The sequence below is a fragment of the Eleutherodactylus coqui genome, chromosome 7, assembly GCF_035609145.1.
Source record: "Eleutherodactylus coqui strain aEleCoq1 chromosome 7, aEleCoq1.hap1, whole genome shotgun sequence".
Taxonomy (NCBI): domain Eukaryota; kingdom Metazoa; phylum Chordata; class Amphibia; order Anura; family Eleutherodactylidae; genus Eleutherodactylus; species Eleutherodactylus coqui.
The window spans coordinates 208,795,429-208,814,783 of NC_089843.1; the positions used below are offsets into that span (position 1 = coordinate 208,795,429).

At 44.1% G+C, this 19,355-nt stretch overlaps 1 protein-coding gene across 4 annotated transcripts in view; it reads left to right on the forward strand.

Annotated features, from left to right (window-relative positions):
* CENPC (centromere protein C) overlaps nt 1-19,355 on the forward strand; it is an 89,086-nt gene that overhangs the window by 36,768 nt on the left and 32,963 nt on the right. For 3 of the 4 annotated variants that reach the window (XM_066574293.1, XM_066574294.1, XM_066574296.1), the window contains exons 13-18: nt 2,450-2,543; nt 4,752-4,894; nt 7,354-7,447; nt 10,701-10,843; nt 15,386-15,476; nt 18,661-18,768. In XM_066574293.1, coding sequence (XP_066430390.1) covers nt 2,450-2,543; nt 4,752-4,894; nt 7,354-7,447; nt 10,701-10,843; nt 15,386-15,476; nt 18,661-18,768 — 673 coding nt within the window. The remainder of the gene's footprint in view (nt 1-2,449; nt 2,544-4,751; nt 4,895-7,353; nt 7,448-10,700; nt 10,844-15,385; nt 15,477-18,660; nt 18,769-19,355) is intronic. The other variant, XM_066574295.1, reaches the window with a different exon arrangement.

The window sequence follows — 19,355 nt, forward strand, 5'->3', positions numbered from 1 at the left end:
ATGTTACTGGACAACCTCTCTTAAAACTAAAGGGGAAAAAAATCAAAAAAGGTTGTCTCCTCAGCGACAACCTCATTCAAATATATCAGAAAACATATATCATGCACACAAACGCCTGTATTCTATTCTGCACTTCAATCGATTGGGTGGTAAAGGAAACCTGACGGTATTACTTTTGATAGTGATTGGGAACAGATGTCGGTAGCGGTGAGGAAATTACTCGTCTGTATCATTGGGGGACCCAGCAAAGACCTTGGGGTATAGCTTCTGCCACTAGGAGGCGACACTAAGCATAAGTGTTAACTCCTCCCACTAGCTACACCCCCCCCCCCGCCAGCATCATGCTAGCTCAGTTTTTAGCTTAGTGTCGTAGGAGGCAGGCTGTCTTCCCTACAGAGACTATTTTTTTTCATCTTTTATGTTTCGTTTTTCTCCAAAAGAACAGGGAATAACACGGAGCCAGTACTCTTCTTGTTAACCCGCCGACGAGGGCGAACAGAATGGAGCTAACCTTCTGTTGTCTGCTCCGGTCCCTTAGAAGACAAGGAGGCACCATTCAGGCCATAACCTGGATGTGACTCGCCAGCCATAAAGCCCCCCCTTCCCCCTTTCTTGCGGTCCAGCATCCCCTCTTTTCCTAAAGGCAGGCGATGGTAGGGAGAAGCTCTGCTGGAGCCGGGAAGCCACCCTACCTCGGTCAAGAGGTAAGTATGTGGTTTTATTTTGTTAGTCCGCCGCCGTGCAGACCGAACTTGTTGCGCCGCCTGCGTCTTGTGTACTGATATTTATTTTGCTAATATATGCGTACTATCAGCATGCGGCGGTTTCTTGATTTGCTGTCATGCGGCAGTTGCCTTGTTTAGCGCCGTTGCTGGTATTAGCCGCCATTACGTCGGCCGTTTCCTTTAGTAGCGTCTGCATGTATTTGCCGCTATTACGGTAGGCGCTTGTATGCCGCATATATCGTCGTCACTGCTGCGGCGCCACGTGTTCTTGCTGCGATGACCGCATGTATTGCAGCAGCGCCGCATGTATTTCTACGGCGGCTGGTGTGGTCGCCGCTCGTCATGGTTGTTTGACCAGTACAGGGCATCTAAGCAGGGCCGCTACACAGCTGTTTGTTTCCGCTGCGGGTTCGGCCGCGGCAGTAACTGTAGGTTCCGGCTTTTGGGCCTGTTGAACCCTCATCTCCACTGTGCTGCAGTGGCATTTTTAGTGTTTCCTGTGGCGGACGGAGACTTATCGATGGCACCCCTGTTGCCTCTCCTGCAGTTTTCTAAAGGGCAGCCTTGGCGCAATGTCCGAGTCCAGGATGACACATGTACAGGGGCGGCCAGAGCCACATGCAAAGTGCGCTCTCGCTACAGTACAAGATTACATCCAGTCGAGATTGTCGCGTCTTACAGACAAGCGTGTTCGGACTGTGGTCAGATGTACTCCTGGTTTGCGGAGACCTGTGGTACCTTCCATATGGACAGAATAGAAGAACCCTAAAATCATCAGATCACGAGTGACCCCTGTCCGCAGGACACTGCTGATTGACTTAGCAGTCCAGTCTTCCTAGAAAAACTAGATGCCTGTTTGGCATCTAAATAAATATATATCAGAGTTGAGCACTACCTTCCACTGCACTCTGAACCATCTACCCAGTCTCAAGATAAGACTTGGGAAGCAACTATTTGGACGCTAAAACATATGTTCTATCTATACTTAGCCTATGGGGGTATTGTCCCCTTCTCAGCGTGGTTGCTTAGCTCAGAGTGTGCACTAATCTGGTCATATTGATTGACCTAGGTCTTGGCTAGACGTAATATCAAACAGGTTAGACCCTGTTCTGTTGTCTGCTAACAGGGCATGTATGTATAGTCTAAGATTAACCGTCTCCATACTGGCTTGGAGAGAGCCATAGATGTGAGTGTGTGCAAGGTACGGAATATGCTCTAAATAAATATATATCAGAATTGAGCACTACCTTCCACTGCACTCCGAACCGTCTACCCAGTCTCAATATTTGAGACGTGGAAAGCAACTATTTGGACGCTAAAACATATCTCCATTATCATCTAGTCACTTACGGCTCTATTTAGGTGGGGAAACATATATCAGATCTCCACCCTAATATCTAGGAGTGGGCGTCTATAGAAGTTGTTTCAGCAAGTTCACGCTCCCTGAAATTCTTTACATTAAAGGTTAAAAGGACGTTCCAGTTTTAGAAAATAAGGTCTATTCTGTATATAATGAAAAATATTACAATTTCCCAATATACTTTCTGTATGCATTCCTTGTGGCTTTTGTGGCATGCCTTTTACATAGTGATCTGCATCTGCTTTTTAGATTCCCTCCCCCCCCCCCCCCCCCCCCCATAAACCTGTTTTTAGGGTTTGTATATTAAATGGGCTGAGGTTACAAGAGTTGACTACAATATGGTTTCTTGATTATGTCTTTCAAGCAAAAACAAATTCATTGGAAGCGCCCAGTAGTTTGAAGAACAAACTTGAGAAGGTAAAGGAATCACCTCCCGCTAATAGCGCCCCATCTGGAAGGTTTGTATTATGTTGCAAACTTGTAATTTGTATTAAAAAAAAAAAATATATATATTTTATCTCTTATATACTTGAGCATAAGCCGACCTGAGTCTGAGCCGAGACACCTAATTTTACCACAACGAAAATGGGAAAATTGGGTGCCTCGAGTATAAGCCTAGCTAGACTAGGTAAAAAAAAAAAAAAAAAGGTGATGTCATTTACTGGCTGTGAATGATCGAGCGCCGGCTGTGATTGGCTGACGCTCGATCCAATCACGGTGCTTATTTGCTGATGGCGGGGGAATTCAGAGCCCCGTTTAGCAGAGAGAGATGACAGCGGAGAGGATTACAGAGCAGCTTGCCGAACCACTGGGGAGACCATCGTGGCTGCGAGGTGAGTCGGCTGAAAAAGTAGGCTTATACTCGAGTATATACTGTGTGTGTGTATGTATGTATGTATTTATATGTATGTGATATATAATTTTTATTTTTTATAATATACGGTTTTAGCAGATATATATTGCTAAAACTGTATAATATATACACACACATATATATATATATATATATATATATATATATATATACACACACATATATTTTTAATAATATACAGTTTTAGAAATGTATATTGCTAAAACCGTATAGTATTAAAAAATGTGTGTATGTATGTGCATATGTATGTATATATAATATATATATGTGTGTGTGTGTATGTGTATATATATATATATATATATATATATATATTTATATGTATATTATACGGTTTTAGCAGTATAGGTAAATAACTCCTTTTAAAAAATTGAAATTACGGAACTTTGAGAAGGTGAGAGGGTCAAAGACTCCGTTGTAATCAAAAACAACCCCTTTACATTATGAGGGTGCCCATACAGCTTCAATAGCTGTCCGTTTGAGCCAACAGCTGTTTTTCTTTACTTACCGAACTCATGAACACACTGTTCAGCCCTTTGGGGCAGTGTAGAAAGCCCCAGACAGCTTGTTGGTCATCTCCATGAAGACAAAATGCTCAGATGTTTTGAAATTCCTTGTCCAGGACCCTTCTTTACCCTGACATCATCTGTTGTGGAAAAGTTGGGGAGGCCTTCATGTGCATGCGACAATCCCCATGTCCTGCCGAAGTTGTCGGGTTCTGATGACTGCCGTCTGTTCAGAGGCCTTTAATCTTTTCAGTTTCAGTCAAAATATGCTCTGTGATTGATAGGGGTGTGGATGAACAGAGGTCCTTGTCACTCTTCCGCTGTGACCGGTAGGAGAATGTTTTGTTCTCTGCTCCTGTCTCGCTGTGCCCCAATACTCCCCTTTCTCCGCTCTACAGTCACACTTTAATTTCAGTATTTCTGACCCCACTTCAGATGACTGCAGTTCTGATTCTGTCAGTGTTAGGGATGAGCTGAGAATCTTGGCTGTAAAATTAGATCACAAGCATGTCTGCAGCACTGATAAAACCGGAGCTACAGCTGTCTGCAGCAGAACAAGCTCCATTCGTCCAAAACCATTCCTGCGGAACGAACAGAGCCCGTCCTAAACTGTAGGGGGCTTAAGTTGGTATGATTAAAGGGGTTGTCCCGCGAAACAAAGTGGGGGTATACACTTCTGTATGGCCATATTAATGCACTTTGTAATGTACATTGTGCATTAATTATGAGCCATACAGAAGTTATTCACTTACCTGTTCCGTTGCTGGCGTCCCCGTCTCCATGGTGCCGTCTAATTTCAGCGTCTAATCGCCCGATTAGACGCGCTTGCGCAGTCCGGTCTTCTTCCTTTCTGAATGGGGCCGCTCGTGCCGGAGAGCGGCTCCTCGTAGCTCCGCCCCGTCACGTGTGCCGATTCCAGCCAATCAGGAGGCTGGAATCGGCAATGGACAGCACGGTGCACCGCATGGTGCACCGTGGGTGAAGATCCCGGTGGCCATCTTACTTAGGTAAGTAAGAAGTCGCCGGAGCGCGGGGATTCGGGTAAGTACTGGCCGTTTTTTTTTTTTTTATTCCTACATCGGGTTTGTCTCGCGCCGAACGGGGGGGCTATTGAAAAAAAAAAAAACCCGTTTCGGCGCGGGACAACCCCTTTAAGTTGCTGATATTTTTTTCCTGGCCGAAAACCAAAGAGAGAGAAAGGTAAGTTACAGATAACTCTGTACATGATTTGTCATTCCGCAGATTTTAGGCAGTCCTTTAACTATACATTTCTCTCTTGAAAACAGACTGGAAGATGAGTTTGTGATAGAGGAAGAAAGCAACTCTGAATGGATGTCTCCTTTTAAAATGAAAAAAGCTTCCCCTTTATCTACTAGATCAAAGGAAGATAAACCTACAGCAACTCCTAGTAAGAGAAATAATAGCTCTGGTATGTATTCATGTATAACTAATGTTACTGGACAACCTCTCTTAAAACTAAAGGGAAAACAAAATCAAAAAAGGTTGTCTCCTCAGCGACAACCTCATTCAAATATATCAGAAAACACATATCATGCACACAAACGCCTGTATTCTATTCTGCACTTCAATCGATTGGGTGGTAAAGGAAACCTGACGGTATCACTTTTGAGAGTGATTGGGAACAGATGTCAGTAGCAGTGAGGAAATTAGTCGTCTGTATCATTGGGGGACCCAGCAAAGACCTTGGGGTATAGCTTCTGCCACTAGGTGGCGACACTAAGCATAAAAGTGTTAACTCCTCCCACTAGCCACACCCCCCCCCCCCTTGCAGCATCATGCTAGCTCAGTTTTTAGCTTAGTGTCGTAGGAGGCAGACTGTCTTCCCTACAGAGACTATTTTTTTTCATCTTTTATGTTTCGTTTTTCTCCAAAAGAACGGGGAATAACAGGGAGCCAGTACTCTTCTTGTTAACCCGCCAACGAGGGCGAACAGAATGGAGCTAACCTTCTGTTGTCTGCCCGGTCCCTTAGAAGACAAGGAGGCACCATTCAGGCCATAACCTGGATGTGACTCGCCAGCCATAGAGCCCCCCCTACCCCCTTTCTTGCGGTCCAGCATCCCCTCTTTTCCTAAAGGCAGGCGATGGTAGGGAGAAGCTCTGCTGGAGCCGGGAAGCCACTCTACCTCGGTCAAGAGGTAAGTATGTGGTTTTATTTTGTTAGTCCGCCGCCGTGCAGACCGAACTTGTTGCGCCGCCTGCGTCTTGTGTACTGATATTTATTTTGCTAATATATGCGTACTATCCGCATGCGGCGGTTTCTTGATTTGCTGTCATGCGGCAGTTGCCTTGTTTAGCGCGGTTGCTGGTATTAGCCACCATTACATCGGCCGTTTCCTTTAGTAGCGTCTGCATGTATTTGCCGCCATTACGGTAGGCGCTTGTATGCCGCATATATCGTCGTCACTGCTGCGGCGCCACGTGTTCTTGCTGCGATGACCGCATGTATTGCAGCAGCGCCGCACGTATTTCTACAGCGGCTGGTGTGGTCGCCGCTCGTCATGGTTGTTTGACCAGTACAGGGCATTTAAGCAGGGCCGCTACACAGCTGTTTGTTTCGGCTGCGGGTTCGGCCGCGGCAGTAACTGTAGGTTCCGGCTTTTGGGCCTGCTAGACCCTCATCTTCACTGGGCTGCAGTGGCATTTTTAGTGTGTCCTGTGGCGGATGGAGACTTATCGATAGCACCCCTGTTGCCTCTCCTGCAGTTGTCTAAAGGGCAGCCTTGGCGCAATGTCCGAGTCCAGGATGACACATGTACAGGGGCGGCCAGAGCCACATGCAAAGTGCGCTCTCGCTACAGTACAAGATTACATCCAGTCGAGATTGTCGCGTCTTGCAGACAAGCGTGTTCGGACTGTGGTCAGATGTACTCCTGGTTTGCGGAGACCTGTGGTACCTTCCATATGGACAGAATAGAAGAACCCTAAAATCATCAGATCACGGGTGACCCCTGTCCGCAGGACACTGCTGATTGACTTAGCAGTCCAGTCTTCCTAGAAAAACTAGATGCCTGTTTGGCATCTAAATAAATATATATCAGAATTGAGCACTACCTTCCACTGCACTCTGAACCATCTACCCAGTCTCAAGATAAGACTTGGGAAGCAACTATTTGGGCGCTAAAACATATGTTCTATCTATACTTAGCCTATGGGGGTATTGTCCCCTTCTCAGCGTCGTTGCTTAGCTCAGAGTGTGCACTAATCTGGTCATATTAATTGACCTAGGTCTTGGCTAGACGTAATATCAAACAGGTTAGACCCTGTTCTGTTGTCTGCTAACAGGGCATGTATGTATAGTCTAAGATTAACCGTCTCCATACTGGCTTGGAGAGAGCCATAGATGTGAGTGTGTGCAAGGTACGGAATATGCTGTAAATAAATATATATCAGAATTGAGCACTACCTTCCACTACACTCTGAAACATCTACCCAGTCTCAATATTTGAGACGTGGAAAGCAACTATTTGGATGCTAAAACATATCATACCATTATCATCTAGTCACTTACGGCTCTATTTAGGTGGGGAAACATATATCAGATCTCCACCCTAATATCTAGGAGTGGGCGTCTATAGAAGTTGTTTCAGCAAGTTCACGCTCCCTGAAATTCTTTACATTAAAGGTTAAAAGGACATTCCAGTTTTAGAAAATAAGGTCTTTTCTGTACATAATGAAAAATATTACAATTTCCCAATATACTTTCTGTATGCATTCCTTGTGGCTTTTGTGGCATGCCTTATACATAGTGATCTGCATCTGCTTTTTAGATTCCCCCCCCATAAACCTGTTTTTAGGGTTTGTATATTAAATGGGCTGAGGTTACAAGAGTTGACTACAATATGGTTTCTTGATTATGTCTTTCAAGCAAAAACAAATTCATTGGAAGCGCCCAGTAGTTTGAAGAACAAATTTGAGAAGGTAAAGGAATCACGTCCCGCTAATAGCGCCCCATCTGGAAGGTTTGTATTATGTTGCAAACTTGTAATTTGTATTTTAAAAATAAATAAAATAAAAATAAAAAAAAATATATATACACTACCGTTCAAAAGTTTGGGGTCACATTGAAATGTCCTTATTTTTGAAGGAAAAGCACTGTACTTTTCAATGAAGATAACTTTAAACTAGTCCTAACTTTAAACAAATGCACTCTATACATTGCTAATGTGGTAAATGACTATTCTAGCTGCAAATGCCTGGTTTTTTGTGCAAAATCTACAAAGGTGAATAGAGGCCCATTTCCAGCAACTATCACTCCAGTGTTCTAATGGTACAATGTGTTTGCTCATTGGCTCAGAAGGCTAATTGATGATTAGAACCCTTGTGCAATCATGTTCACACATCTGAAAACAGTCTAGCTCGTTACAGAAGCTACAAAACTGACCTTCCTGTGAGCAGATTGAGTTTCTGGAGCATCACATTTGTGGGGTCAATTAAACGCTCAAAATAGCCAGAAAAAGAGAACTTTCATCTGAAACTCGACAGTCTATTCTTGTTCTTAGAAATGAAGGCTATTCCATGCGAGAAATTGCTAAGAAATTGAAGATTTCCTACAACGGTGTGTACTACTCCCTTCAGAGGACAGCACAAACAGGCTCTAACCAGAGTAGAAAAAGAAGTGGGAGGCCGCGTTGCACAACTAAGCAAGAAGATAAGCACATTAGAGTCTCTAGTTTGAGAAACAGACGCCTCACAGGTACCCAACTGGCATCTTCATTAAATAGTACCCGCAAAACACCAGTGTCAACATCTACAGTGAAGAGGCGGCTGCGGGATTTGGGGCTTCAGGGCAGAGTGGCAAAGAAAAAGCCATATCTGAGACTGGCCAATAAAAGAAAAAGATTAAGATGGCCAAAAGAACACAGACATTGGACAGAGGAAGACTGGAAAAAAGTGTTGTGGACGGATGAATCCAAGTTTGAGGTGTTTGGATCACAAAGAAGAACGTTTGTGAGACGCAGAACAAATGAAAAGATGCTGGAAGAATGCCTGACGCCATCTGTTAAGCATGGTGGAGGTAATGTGATGGTCTGGGGTTGCTTTGGTGCTGGTAAGGTGGGAGATTTGTACAGGGTAAAGGGGATTCTGAATAAGGAAGGCTATCACTCCTTTTTGCAACGCCATGCCATATCCAGTGGACAGCGCTTGATTGGAACCAATTTCGTCCTACAACAGGACAATGACCCTAAACACACCTCCAAATTGTGCAAGAACTATTTACAGCAGAAGCAGGCAGCTGGTATTCTATCGGTAATGGAGTGGCCAGCGCAGTCACCAGATCTGAACCCCATTGAGCTGTTGTGGGAGCAGCTTGACCGTATGGTACGCCAGAAGTGCCCATCCAACCAATCCAACTTGTGGGAGATGCTTCTAGAAGCGTGGGGTGCAATTTCACAAGCTTACCTCAACAAATTAACAGCTAGAATGTCAAAGGTGTGCAATGCTGTAATTGCTGCAAAAGGAGGATTCTTTGACGAAAGCAAAGTTTGATGTAAAAACAATGTTATTTCAAATACAAATCATTATTTCTAACCTTGTCAATGTCTTGACTCTATTTTCTATTCATTTCACAACGCATGGTGGTGAATAAGTGTGACTTTTCATGGAAAACACAAAATTGTTTGGGTGACCCCAAACTTTTGAACGGTAGTGTATATATTTTATCTCTTATATACTTGAGCATAAGCCGACCTGAGTCTGAGCCGAGACACCTAATTTTACCACAACGAAAATGGGAAAATTAGGTGCCTCGAGTATAAGCCTAGCTAGACTAGGTAAAAAAAAAAAAAAAGGTGATGTCATTTACTGGCTGTGAATGATCGGGTGCCGGCTGTGATTGGCTGACGCTCGATCCAATCACGGTGCTTATTTGCTGATGGCGGGGGAATTCAGAGCCCCGTTTAGCAGAGAGAGATGACAGCGGAGAGGATTACAGAGCAGCTTGCCGAACCACTGGGGAGACCATCGTGGCTGCAGGGTGAGTCGGCTGAAAAAGTAGGCTTATACTCGAGTATATACTGTGTATGTATGTATGTATGTATTTATATGTATGTGATATATAATTATTTTTTTTATAATATACGGTTTTAGCAGATATATATTGCTAAAACTGTATAATATATATACACACACACACATATATATATTTTTTTTAATATATACGGTTTTAGAAATGTATATTGCTAAAACCGTATAGTATTAAAAAATGTGTATGTATATACAATATATATATGTGTGTGTGTATATTATATATATATATATATAATTATACGGTTTTAGCAGTATAGGTAAATAACTCCTTTTAAAAAATTGAAATTAAGGAACTTTGAAAAGGTGAGAGGGTCAAAGACTCCGTTGTAATCAAAAACAATCCCTTTACATTATGAGGGTGCCCATACACCTTCAATAGCTGTCCGTTTGAGCCAACAGCTGTTTTTCTTTACTTACCGAACTCATGAACACACTGTTCAGCCCTTTGGGGCAGTGACGAAAGCCCCAGACAGCTTGTTGGTCATCTCCATGAAGACAAAATGCTCAGATGTTTTGAAATTCCTTGTCCAGGACCCTTCTTTACCCTGACATCATCTGTTGTGGAAAAGTTTGGGAGGCCTTCATATGCATGCGACAATCCCCATGTCCTGCCGAAGTTGTCGGGTTCTGATGGCTGCCGTCTGTTCAGAGGCCTTTAATCTTTTCAGTTTCAGTCAAAATATGCTCTGTGATTGATAGGGGTGGGGATGAACAGAAGTCCTTGTCACTCTTCCGCTGTGACCGGTAGGAGAATGTTTTGTTCTCTGCTCCTGTCTCGCTGTGCCCCAATACTCCCCTTTCTCCGCTCTACAGTCACACTTTAATTTCAGTATTTCTGACCCCACTTCAGATGACTGCAGTTCTGATTCTGTCAGTGTTAGGGATGAGCTGAGAATCTTGGCTGTAAAATTAGATCACAAGCATGTCTGCAGCACTGATAAAACCGGAGCTACAGCTGTCTGAAGCAGAACAAGCTCCATTCGTCCAAAACCATTCCTGCGGAACGAACAGAGCCCGTCCTAAACTGTAGGGGGCTTAAGTTGGTATGATTAAGTTGCTGATATTTTTTTTCCTGGCCGAAAACCAAAGAGAGAGAAAGGTAAGTTACAGATAACTCTGTACATGATTTGTCATTCCGCAGATTTTAGGCAGTCCTTTAACTATACATTTCTCTCTTGAAAACAGACTGGAAGATGAGTTTGTGATAGAGGAAGAAAGCAACTCTGAATGGATGTCTCCTTTTAAAATGAAAAAAGCTTCCCCTTTATCTACTAGATCAAAGGAAGATAAACCTACAGCAACTCCTAGTAAGAGAAATAATAGCTCTGGTATGTATTCATGTATAACTAATGTTACTGGACAACCTCTCTTAAAACTAAAGGGGAAAAAAATCAAAAAAGGTTGTCTCCTCAGCGACAACCTCATTCAAATATATCAGAAAACATATATCATGCACACAAACGCCTGTATTCTATTCTGCACTTCAATCGATTGGGTGGTAAAGGAAACCTGACGGTATCACTTTTGAGAGTGATTGGGAACAGATGTCAGTAGCGGTGAGGAAATTACTCGTCTGTATCATTGGGGGACCCAGCAAAGACCTAAGAAGCATAAAAGTGTTAACTCCTCCCACTAGCTACACCCCCCCCCCCCCCTGCCAGCATCATGCTAGCTCAGTTTTTAGCTTAGTATCGTAGGAGGCAGACTGTCTTCCCTACAGAGACTATTTTTTTTCATCTTTTATGTTTCGTTTTTCTCCAAAAGAACAGGGAATAACACGGAGCCAGTACTCTTCTTGTTAACCCGCCGACGAGGGCGAACAGAATGGAGCTAACCTTCTGTTGTCTGCTCCGATCCCTTAGAAGACAAGGAGGCACCATTCAGGCCATAACCTGGATGTGACTCGCCAGCCATAGAGCCCCCCCCCCCTTCTTGCGGTCCAGCATCCCCTCTTTTCCTAAAGGCAGGCGATGGTAGGGAGAAGCTCTGCTGGAGCCGGGAAGCCACCCTACCTCGGTCAAGAGGTAAGTATGTGGTTTTATTTTGTTAGTCCGCCGCCGTGCAGACCGAACTTGTTGCGCCGTCTGCGTCTTGTGTACTGATATTTATTTTGCTAATATATGCGTACTATCCGCATGCGGCGGTTTCTTGATTTGCTGTCATGCGGCAGTTCTCTTGTTTAGCGCGGTTGCTGGTATTAGCCGCCATTACGTCGGCCGTTTCTTTTAGTAGCGTCTGCATGTATTTGCCGCCATTACGGTAGGCGCTTGTATGCCGCATGTATCGTCGCCACTGCTGCGGCGCCACGTGTTCTTGCTGCGATGACCGCATGTATTGCAGCAGCGCCGCATGTATTTCTACAGCGGCTGGTGTTGTCGCCGCTCGTCATGGTTGTTTGACCAGTACACGGCATCTAAGCAGGGCCGCTACACAGCTGTTTGTTTCGGCTGCGGCAGTAACTGTAGGTTCCGGCTTTTGGGCCTGTTAGACCCTCATCTCCACTGTGCTGCAGTGGCATTTTTAGTGTTTCCTGTGGCGGACGGAGACTTATCGATGGCACCCCTGTTGCCTCTCCTGCAGTTTTCTAAAGGGCAGCCTTGGCGCAATGTCCGAGTCCAGGATGACACATGTACAGGGGCGGCCAGAGCCACATGCAAAGTGCGCTCTCGCTACAGTGCAAGATTACATCCAGTCGAGATTGTCGCGTCTTACAGACAAGAGTGTTCGGACTGTGGTCAGATGTACTCCTGGTTTGCGGAGACCTGTGGTACCTTCCATATGGACAGAATAGAAGAACCCTAAAATCATCAGATCACGAGTGACCCCTGTCCGCAGGATACGGCTGATTGACTTAGCAGTCCAGTCTTCCTAGAAAAACTAGATGCCTGTTTGGCATCTAAATAAATATATATCAGAGTTGAGCACTACCTTCCACTGCACTCTGAACCATCTACCCAGTCTCAAGATAGGACTTGGGAAGCAACTATTTGGACGCTAAAACATATGTTCTATCTATCCTTAGCCTATGGGGGTATTGTCCCCTTCTCAGCGTCCTTTCTTAGCTCGGAGTGTGCACTAATCTGGTCATATTAATTGACCTAGGTCTTGGCTAGACGTAATATCAAACAGGTTAGACCCTGTTCTGTTGTCTGCTTACAGGGCATGTATAGTCTAAGATTAACGTCTCCATACTGGCTTGGAGAGAGCCATAGATGTGAGTGTGTGCAAGGTACGGAATATGCTGTAAATAAATATATATCAGAATTGAGCACTACCTTCCACTACACTCTGAAACATCTACCCAGTCTCAATATTTGAGACGTGGAAAGCAACTTTTTGGATGCTAAAACATATCATACCATTATCATCTAGTCACTTACGGCTCTATTTAGGTGGGGAAACATATATCAGATCTCCACCCTAATATCTAGGAGTGGGCGTCAATACACCCCCCCCCCCCCCCAGTCATTTAAGCCCAACGTTTTTAACGTATATCAATAAAGATTATTTTAGGGTTCTTCTGTGACTAGGGCTTTATAAAGTAGTTCCCTCTGCCCCTGTGATTTTCATATGGACAGAATACTTGCACATGGTATGCTGGATCTAAAGGCTCTTTACGTCAGCGCCGCAGCCGGTTGAGCCTTGCCTATCGGTGGTTCTCCTGCTGCCCCTCCTGTAGTTTTCCTGCAGCCAGCCTAGCGTAGTGTCCGAGTCCAGAATGACACGCGCCAAGGGGCCGGCCAGAGTTACATACTATGTATGCTCTCTCTATGATGCGAGATTTACACCCAGCAGAGCTTCTCTCGTATTACGGATAACAATACCGCAGAGCTTATTGCGCAGGGAGTCTCGGGAGGCGTCGCTCTTCATGTCTGCTCCAGACCAGGCTGACCCTGGCCTATCGGTAGCTCCTCTGCTGTTCCTCCTGCAGTTCTTGCGGGCAGCCTTAGCACAGTGTCCAGATGACACACGGACAGGGCCGGCCAGAGCCACATATCATGTGCGCTTTCTATGTAGCACGAGATTGCATCCAGCAGGGGCATATCTTGCCGTACAGACAATAGTGTTATTCCGGTATTGCTGACATCTGTGGGCCTTCCATATGGTAAGAGTACTGTATAGAGATCTGCAGACATACCGCTCTCTGGAACAGGGGAGCCTTACCTAATGGCTAGCTTCCCTATGGTGGCCGCTGCAGTGCTCTTGCAGGCGGCTTAGTGCGAGTTCTAATTACAGGATGAGACGCCTGCTGGAGCCTCCCAGAGCCCAGTCAGTCAAAGAATAGCTCCTCTTACGAACAGTCTTGTTCCATCAAAGTTCAGTGGTAGTCCGTGGGTTCACTCTCTGACAGGGAGCCTAGGGGGCTGTAGATCAGTCTACCAGCTCCCCTCCGGTCAGCTCTAGAACTCGCTGAACCACTATGGGTCCGCTCCCTCTAGAGGCGGTCCCAGAACCAAACAGGCATCTAGTTTTTCTAGGAAGACTGGACTGCTAAGTTAGTCATCCGTGTCCTGCGGACAGGGGTCACTCGTGATCTGTGATGCATGAATGATCCTGCTGACCCTGATTTACTTGCAGAACGGACTACAAATTCTCCTCTATGTGGATGACGAGGCTGTTACCATAAGGAGTACTCTGTACTTCAGAGCAATCTCCAACTTCGTTCCTTGAGCGTTTTTTTTTTTGTTTTGTTTTTTTTCCTACACAGGTACAATGTGTAAGGTGCTGGTCCAACCTGGAGCCTGTCCGACAACTGCTTCCCTAACCCCCAGAGTGGGATGTCATGCATCTCATTGTGCTTGTTTGATGAGTCAACTCGCTCTATGGCCGGCGTGCCCCTTTAGACGTGGGAATTGGTGTCGGCAGAGCTTTTGCTGGGGCTTCTCAGCAATTTCACAAATGACATTTTTCAGGGTTCTCTCGTTTGCGCAGGCACCCCGAAACCAGTATGGCGGAGATTTGCCAGTGGTAAGACGTTTTTTTGGCTTGTCACATGTGTTTACACTAGATGGATCCAGAGGGAGCACTGCGGTCTTCCGGTGCCATTTCTTCTACACTATTGCTTGCAGGAGACCATGAAACAGTATATTCTGATGCTGATTTCAATCCTTAGCGTTTGTCGCTCCCGCATTCAGATGCCATCTCCAGGACTAGACTTCTTCAAAGACCACGGGCTTCAGGCAGAAAGGGAAGGCAGTGGTCATTGTCAGTCTCAGAAGGCTGGTACTGATGAGATTTGTGAGCCTTGTGTCTCCATCTCCCATTCGTTATGGTAGCTGTAGTTACTACGCATTCGCCTGGGAGTCTTCATCTAACCCTTCAACAGCGGTGTTGTCATTACCAGTAGCCTGCTTAGCTGGGTGTCTACAGTCTGATTTTCAGCAGACCATGCCGTTCATCTAGGACGACAGCTAGAAGGACCTCCGTACTTTGACGTATCAGCTCCGTTGGTGCTGACGTCAAGTCCAGCTTGCATTGCCTACTCATTTCTCTTCTAAGTAGGAAACGCTATCGGGTGGAAGTGTCTTGTCAGCAGAAGAAGGTTGTTATCGAGCTGTGGGGCATCGGCTGTAGGTCACAGACAGCTCTTGCGGATGGCAGGGGCTCAGCTCTTGAGCCCACACAATCTACATGCTGTTAATGTATGGCATTTCAAGGTTATCCTCCTCCCTCCCATGATGTACTTGTAAGTCATTGGGCACTTAAGGGTTAATGGTTCTGCCATTTTTCTTTTAACGTGACAGCCTCTTGCATTATGATCAGTATATATTCTTGCATTTTTTTTCCATTACTTCAAGATTTGCATATTATATAAACTGCGGTTACAACAGTTGATTGCAATATGATTTCTGGATTTGTCTTTTTTTAAGAAAAAACTATTTCATTGGAAGCTCCCAGTAGTTTAAAGAAGAAATCTGAGAATGTGAAGTCATCGCTGAACAGTAACGCCACAGCCGAAAGGTTTGTACTTTGTCACCTTATAATTCGTGTAAACCCCTGGTTTTAGCAGAATATAATATTTTAAAAAGTAACACATTTAAAAAAATAAATAAAAACTTGGCAAATACTTAAATTTTTGATTTATAAGAGTGTTTTTAGCAAGAAAAATTTTGATAAAAGGGTTCCAGGCGTTATGGCCCAGATCCATGGGCATCTTGCTTTTGCTTTCTTAAAGGGGTATTCCCCTGCACTTCACTGACAACAGACTTGAACGATCAGCTGATCGACAAGGATTGCAATCTATATGCAATAAATGTCGCAAATTGGAATACCCTTTATAAGTTTTGGGGTTACTCTGACCACAATGGTTGTGCAGCTCTGCATTACGTGATTTCCAGTACAGTCTGTCAAGAAATTCTACTGAATGACAATATTAGTCATACTTGACTGAATGTTTTAACTCCTCCTTGCCCCATAAAATATATTTATTTAATGAGTGGGTGGACCTAAATGCCAAAAGCTATGTATTTACGACCTATTAAAGGCTCGGGAGCTGAGCCTGCACCACCACAGTGAAGCTGTCTGTGGCAGCTGTGGTTCCAGTTGAGCTACCGGGATCAGAGGTAATGCCAATCCCTGCCATTTAACCTCTCGATGTGGTCAAAGATGACACTGACGTCCAATAGTTAGGAGAGGGTGGGTGCACAAGCTGTGATTTGTGGGGGTTTGATGGCTGCCATGGTAACTGTAGGTCAAACTGTACCTCTGCCATTTACAAAACCCTATTAAATCTAATGTTTAATTTTAAGTAAGAAGAATTCCATTAAATCCCTGATTTATTATACGAAAAAATACAGACAAAATCCCCCCGAAAAAATGCATATTGTGATATTTGTAGCAATTCAATAAAATGACTGGACATCATATTAAATCATGTTATGGTAGAGATTATCTATTACCTATAACCTACATCCAGTAATCAAACACTTCCTCAGATATATACTTCAAAAACAAACAAAAGGAATGAAGTGCAGGACTTGATAAGAATTACATTTTTCATTTTTATTGTGTATATAGACAAAAAAGTAAAAACGCAATATTTTAACAATTTAAAATAGTGCACACAGGTGGGAAATAACTGAGAGCATATATGTATACATGCAAATATATATCTGAATGTGATTGTTCCCAGCAAGAGAAACCAAGTAATTTTGTAGATATGACACCTTTTAATGGCTAACAAAAATACATGACGTTACAGCGAGCTTTCGGACCTCTCAGGATCCTTCCTCAGGAATATTGAAATAGATGGATAGAATTCATTTTGTCTGAGGAAGGACCCACACATATTTATGACAAGGCACAGGCATGGATGTGATTACAACGAGAATCGCTCAAAATTTGCTCAAAATCTTTTGAGCGATTCTCGTTCTGTCTAAATGCACTGACATTGTGCAGTTTTCGTGCCCGAGTCGTTGATCGCTCACTTCAAGTTTTCTTGAATTGAGCGATCAGCTTCTATCAGCGGAGCAGGCTGTTTTCATAGCCGGCTGCGTTGACAAAATTCTCTCTGCCTGTGTTCTGCAAGCGCTGAGAACACTACAGCTGTTTGCTTATGCAAAACGGCTCTATTGTTTGGCAAGAGATAGCAGTGGTGTCAAGCTGCGCCTACATAACTCTATAGTAACTACTTACCGTATATTCCGGCGTATAAGGCGATGGGGCGTGTAAGACGACCCCCCCAACAGTCACCTTATACGCCGGGAATACAGCGGAGCAAAAAAAAAAAAATCATTACTCGCCTCCCCCGGCGTTCTGCGGCGCTGCTGCAGGCTGTCGCTCCCTCCTGGTCCCCGGCAGAGCATTGCTTTCTGGACGCAGGGCCGTCAGCCAATCACAGCCATTCAATGATGTCATTAAATGGCTGTGATTGGCTGACGGCGTGAGTTAGCCAATCACAGTATTAGCTTTCTGGAGGCGGGGATTTCAAGCCCCGCATTCAGAAAGCAATGCTCTGCCGGGGACCGGGAGGGAGCGACAGCCTGCAGCAGCGCTGCAGAACGCCGGGGGAGGTGAGTAATGACTTTTTTTTTTGACACTTTCTTTTTTTTGTATAAGACGACCCCCGACTTCAGAGCAGATTTTTCGGGGTTCAAAAGTCGTCTTATACGCCGGTATATACGGTAACTACTATAAAGTATGCAAAGTTGATCTCTCAAAACTGTTACTCAAACTATATCGTTTGAGTGATCAGCTGTCAGTGTAAATGGCGTATTAGAGTGTTAGAGGGTCACCAGGCCAGCAGTGTTATCTGTACTAGAGATTTCTTATACTTCCCATTCACACATGAATCTTATTGAGGAATTTAACCCTCTGTTGTTAGTGTCAAAAGTTGTTATAAGTTTGAACTCCCAAATTCTTCTGTGGCTTTGTGATCTGAAGTTGCTTTTAAATAGAAGAACTTTGAGACAACATAGAACACATGAAAGTTTTGCATACAAAATCAAGTTTTCTGTCAAAAAAAATTTATTTTAATAAATGCAAAACCTGTCAACCAAATTTTACTGCTAATATAAAGTGCGATGTCTCACATGAAAGTTTCCGAATTACTTGAATAAGTAAAAGTATTCCAACAATATTACCATATCAGATTTGTCAGACTTGTAAAATAGTCCTGCACTATTAAAGGCCCATTTACACGGAGCGATGATCGCTCAAACGACAGTTTGAGTGACAGCTTTGAGCGATCATTTTGCATAAACTATTAAGTAGCTACTCAGCTACTTAATAGCTTATTAGTGTGCAAATGAATCCTTTAGCTGAAGGTAGTTAATAGCTCGAGGGCTCTTATCTGCTTTCAGTTCTTTTGTTCTCGGACGGGAAAAAATGCTATCAGCACTCCCCGCGGAGAACTGCTGATAAGGCTGAAGGACGATTTTTAGGTTGATCTGAATTTAACGATCAGCTAGCAGTGCCCGAAAAGTGCACGATGGCCGCGCGTTTAGACGCGACAATTATTGCTCAAGCGATCACTTTTTAGCGATCTTTGAGCAATCATCCCTCTGTGTAAATGTGCCTTTAGTTTGAAAGACCACATTTTTAAGGGGTTAAAAAAAAATGGTGGTGTGAATACACTCTAATATACCATTACATGCATTTGTATCTTTGTATGAAGGAATAATCTTTTTCTATTTCAATTCTTCAGGGTGGTAAACGCAGAAAAGACCAATGATCAGAAAACACGGAAAAGAAGTCTTTCAAGTGTTTTCTTTAAGATTGCAGCAGCTGGAGTTCTAGGTGACAGAAAAATAGGGTAAGTTTGCCTTTGTCTAAGCATACCTGACTTAAAATAAAAAATGATTTGCTCTTAAACTATGTAATCTTTTGATGCATCTAACAGCGCAAATGTAGGAGTCAAATCCGTCAAGCAGTATTTTGTAGCTTCAGTCGAAGATCTAGTCCAAAACACCTGAGAAAATACCCAAGCGTGGTACCCTGCACTATTATATCCACCATAATGCCAGGCAGCATGGCAGAAACGTGACAGACCCACGCCCAGCTGCTACTGAGTTTACATAAGCTAATGAGGGAAAATACAGATTATTAGGTGCGAGTAATTTTATTCAAAGATGTCGGCAGTTCGTTCACAATTCGTTCAGTCGTGCAGTTGTCAAAGCGATAATCGTAGCGTGTAAAAGGGCCTTTAGCATTGCTGTAATTGTACTGACTGACGGACTAAGGCCTCATGTCCACGGTGAAAATAAGATTTAAAATCCGCAGCGTTTTTCCCGCACGCGGATCCGCGCCCCATAGGGATGCATTGAACACCCACAGATAGTTAAATACCTGCGGATGTCATTTTCCCCTTGAGGCGCGGATTGCGTGTGCGGGAAAAAAAAA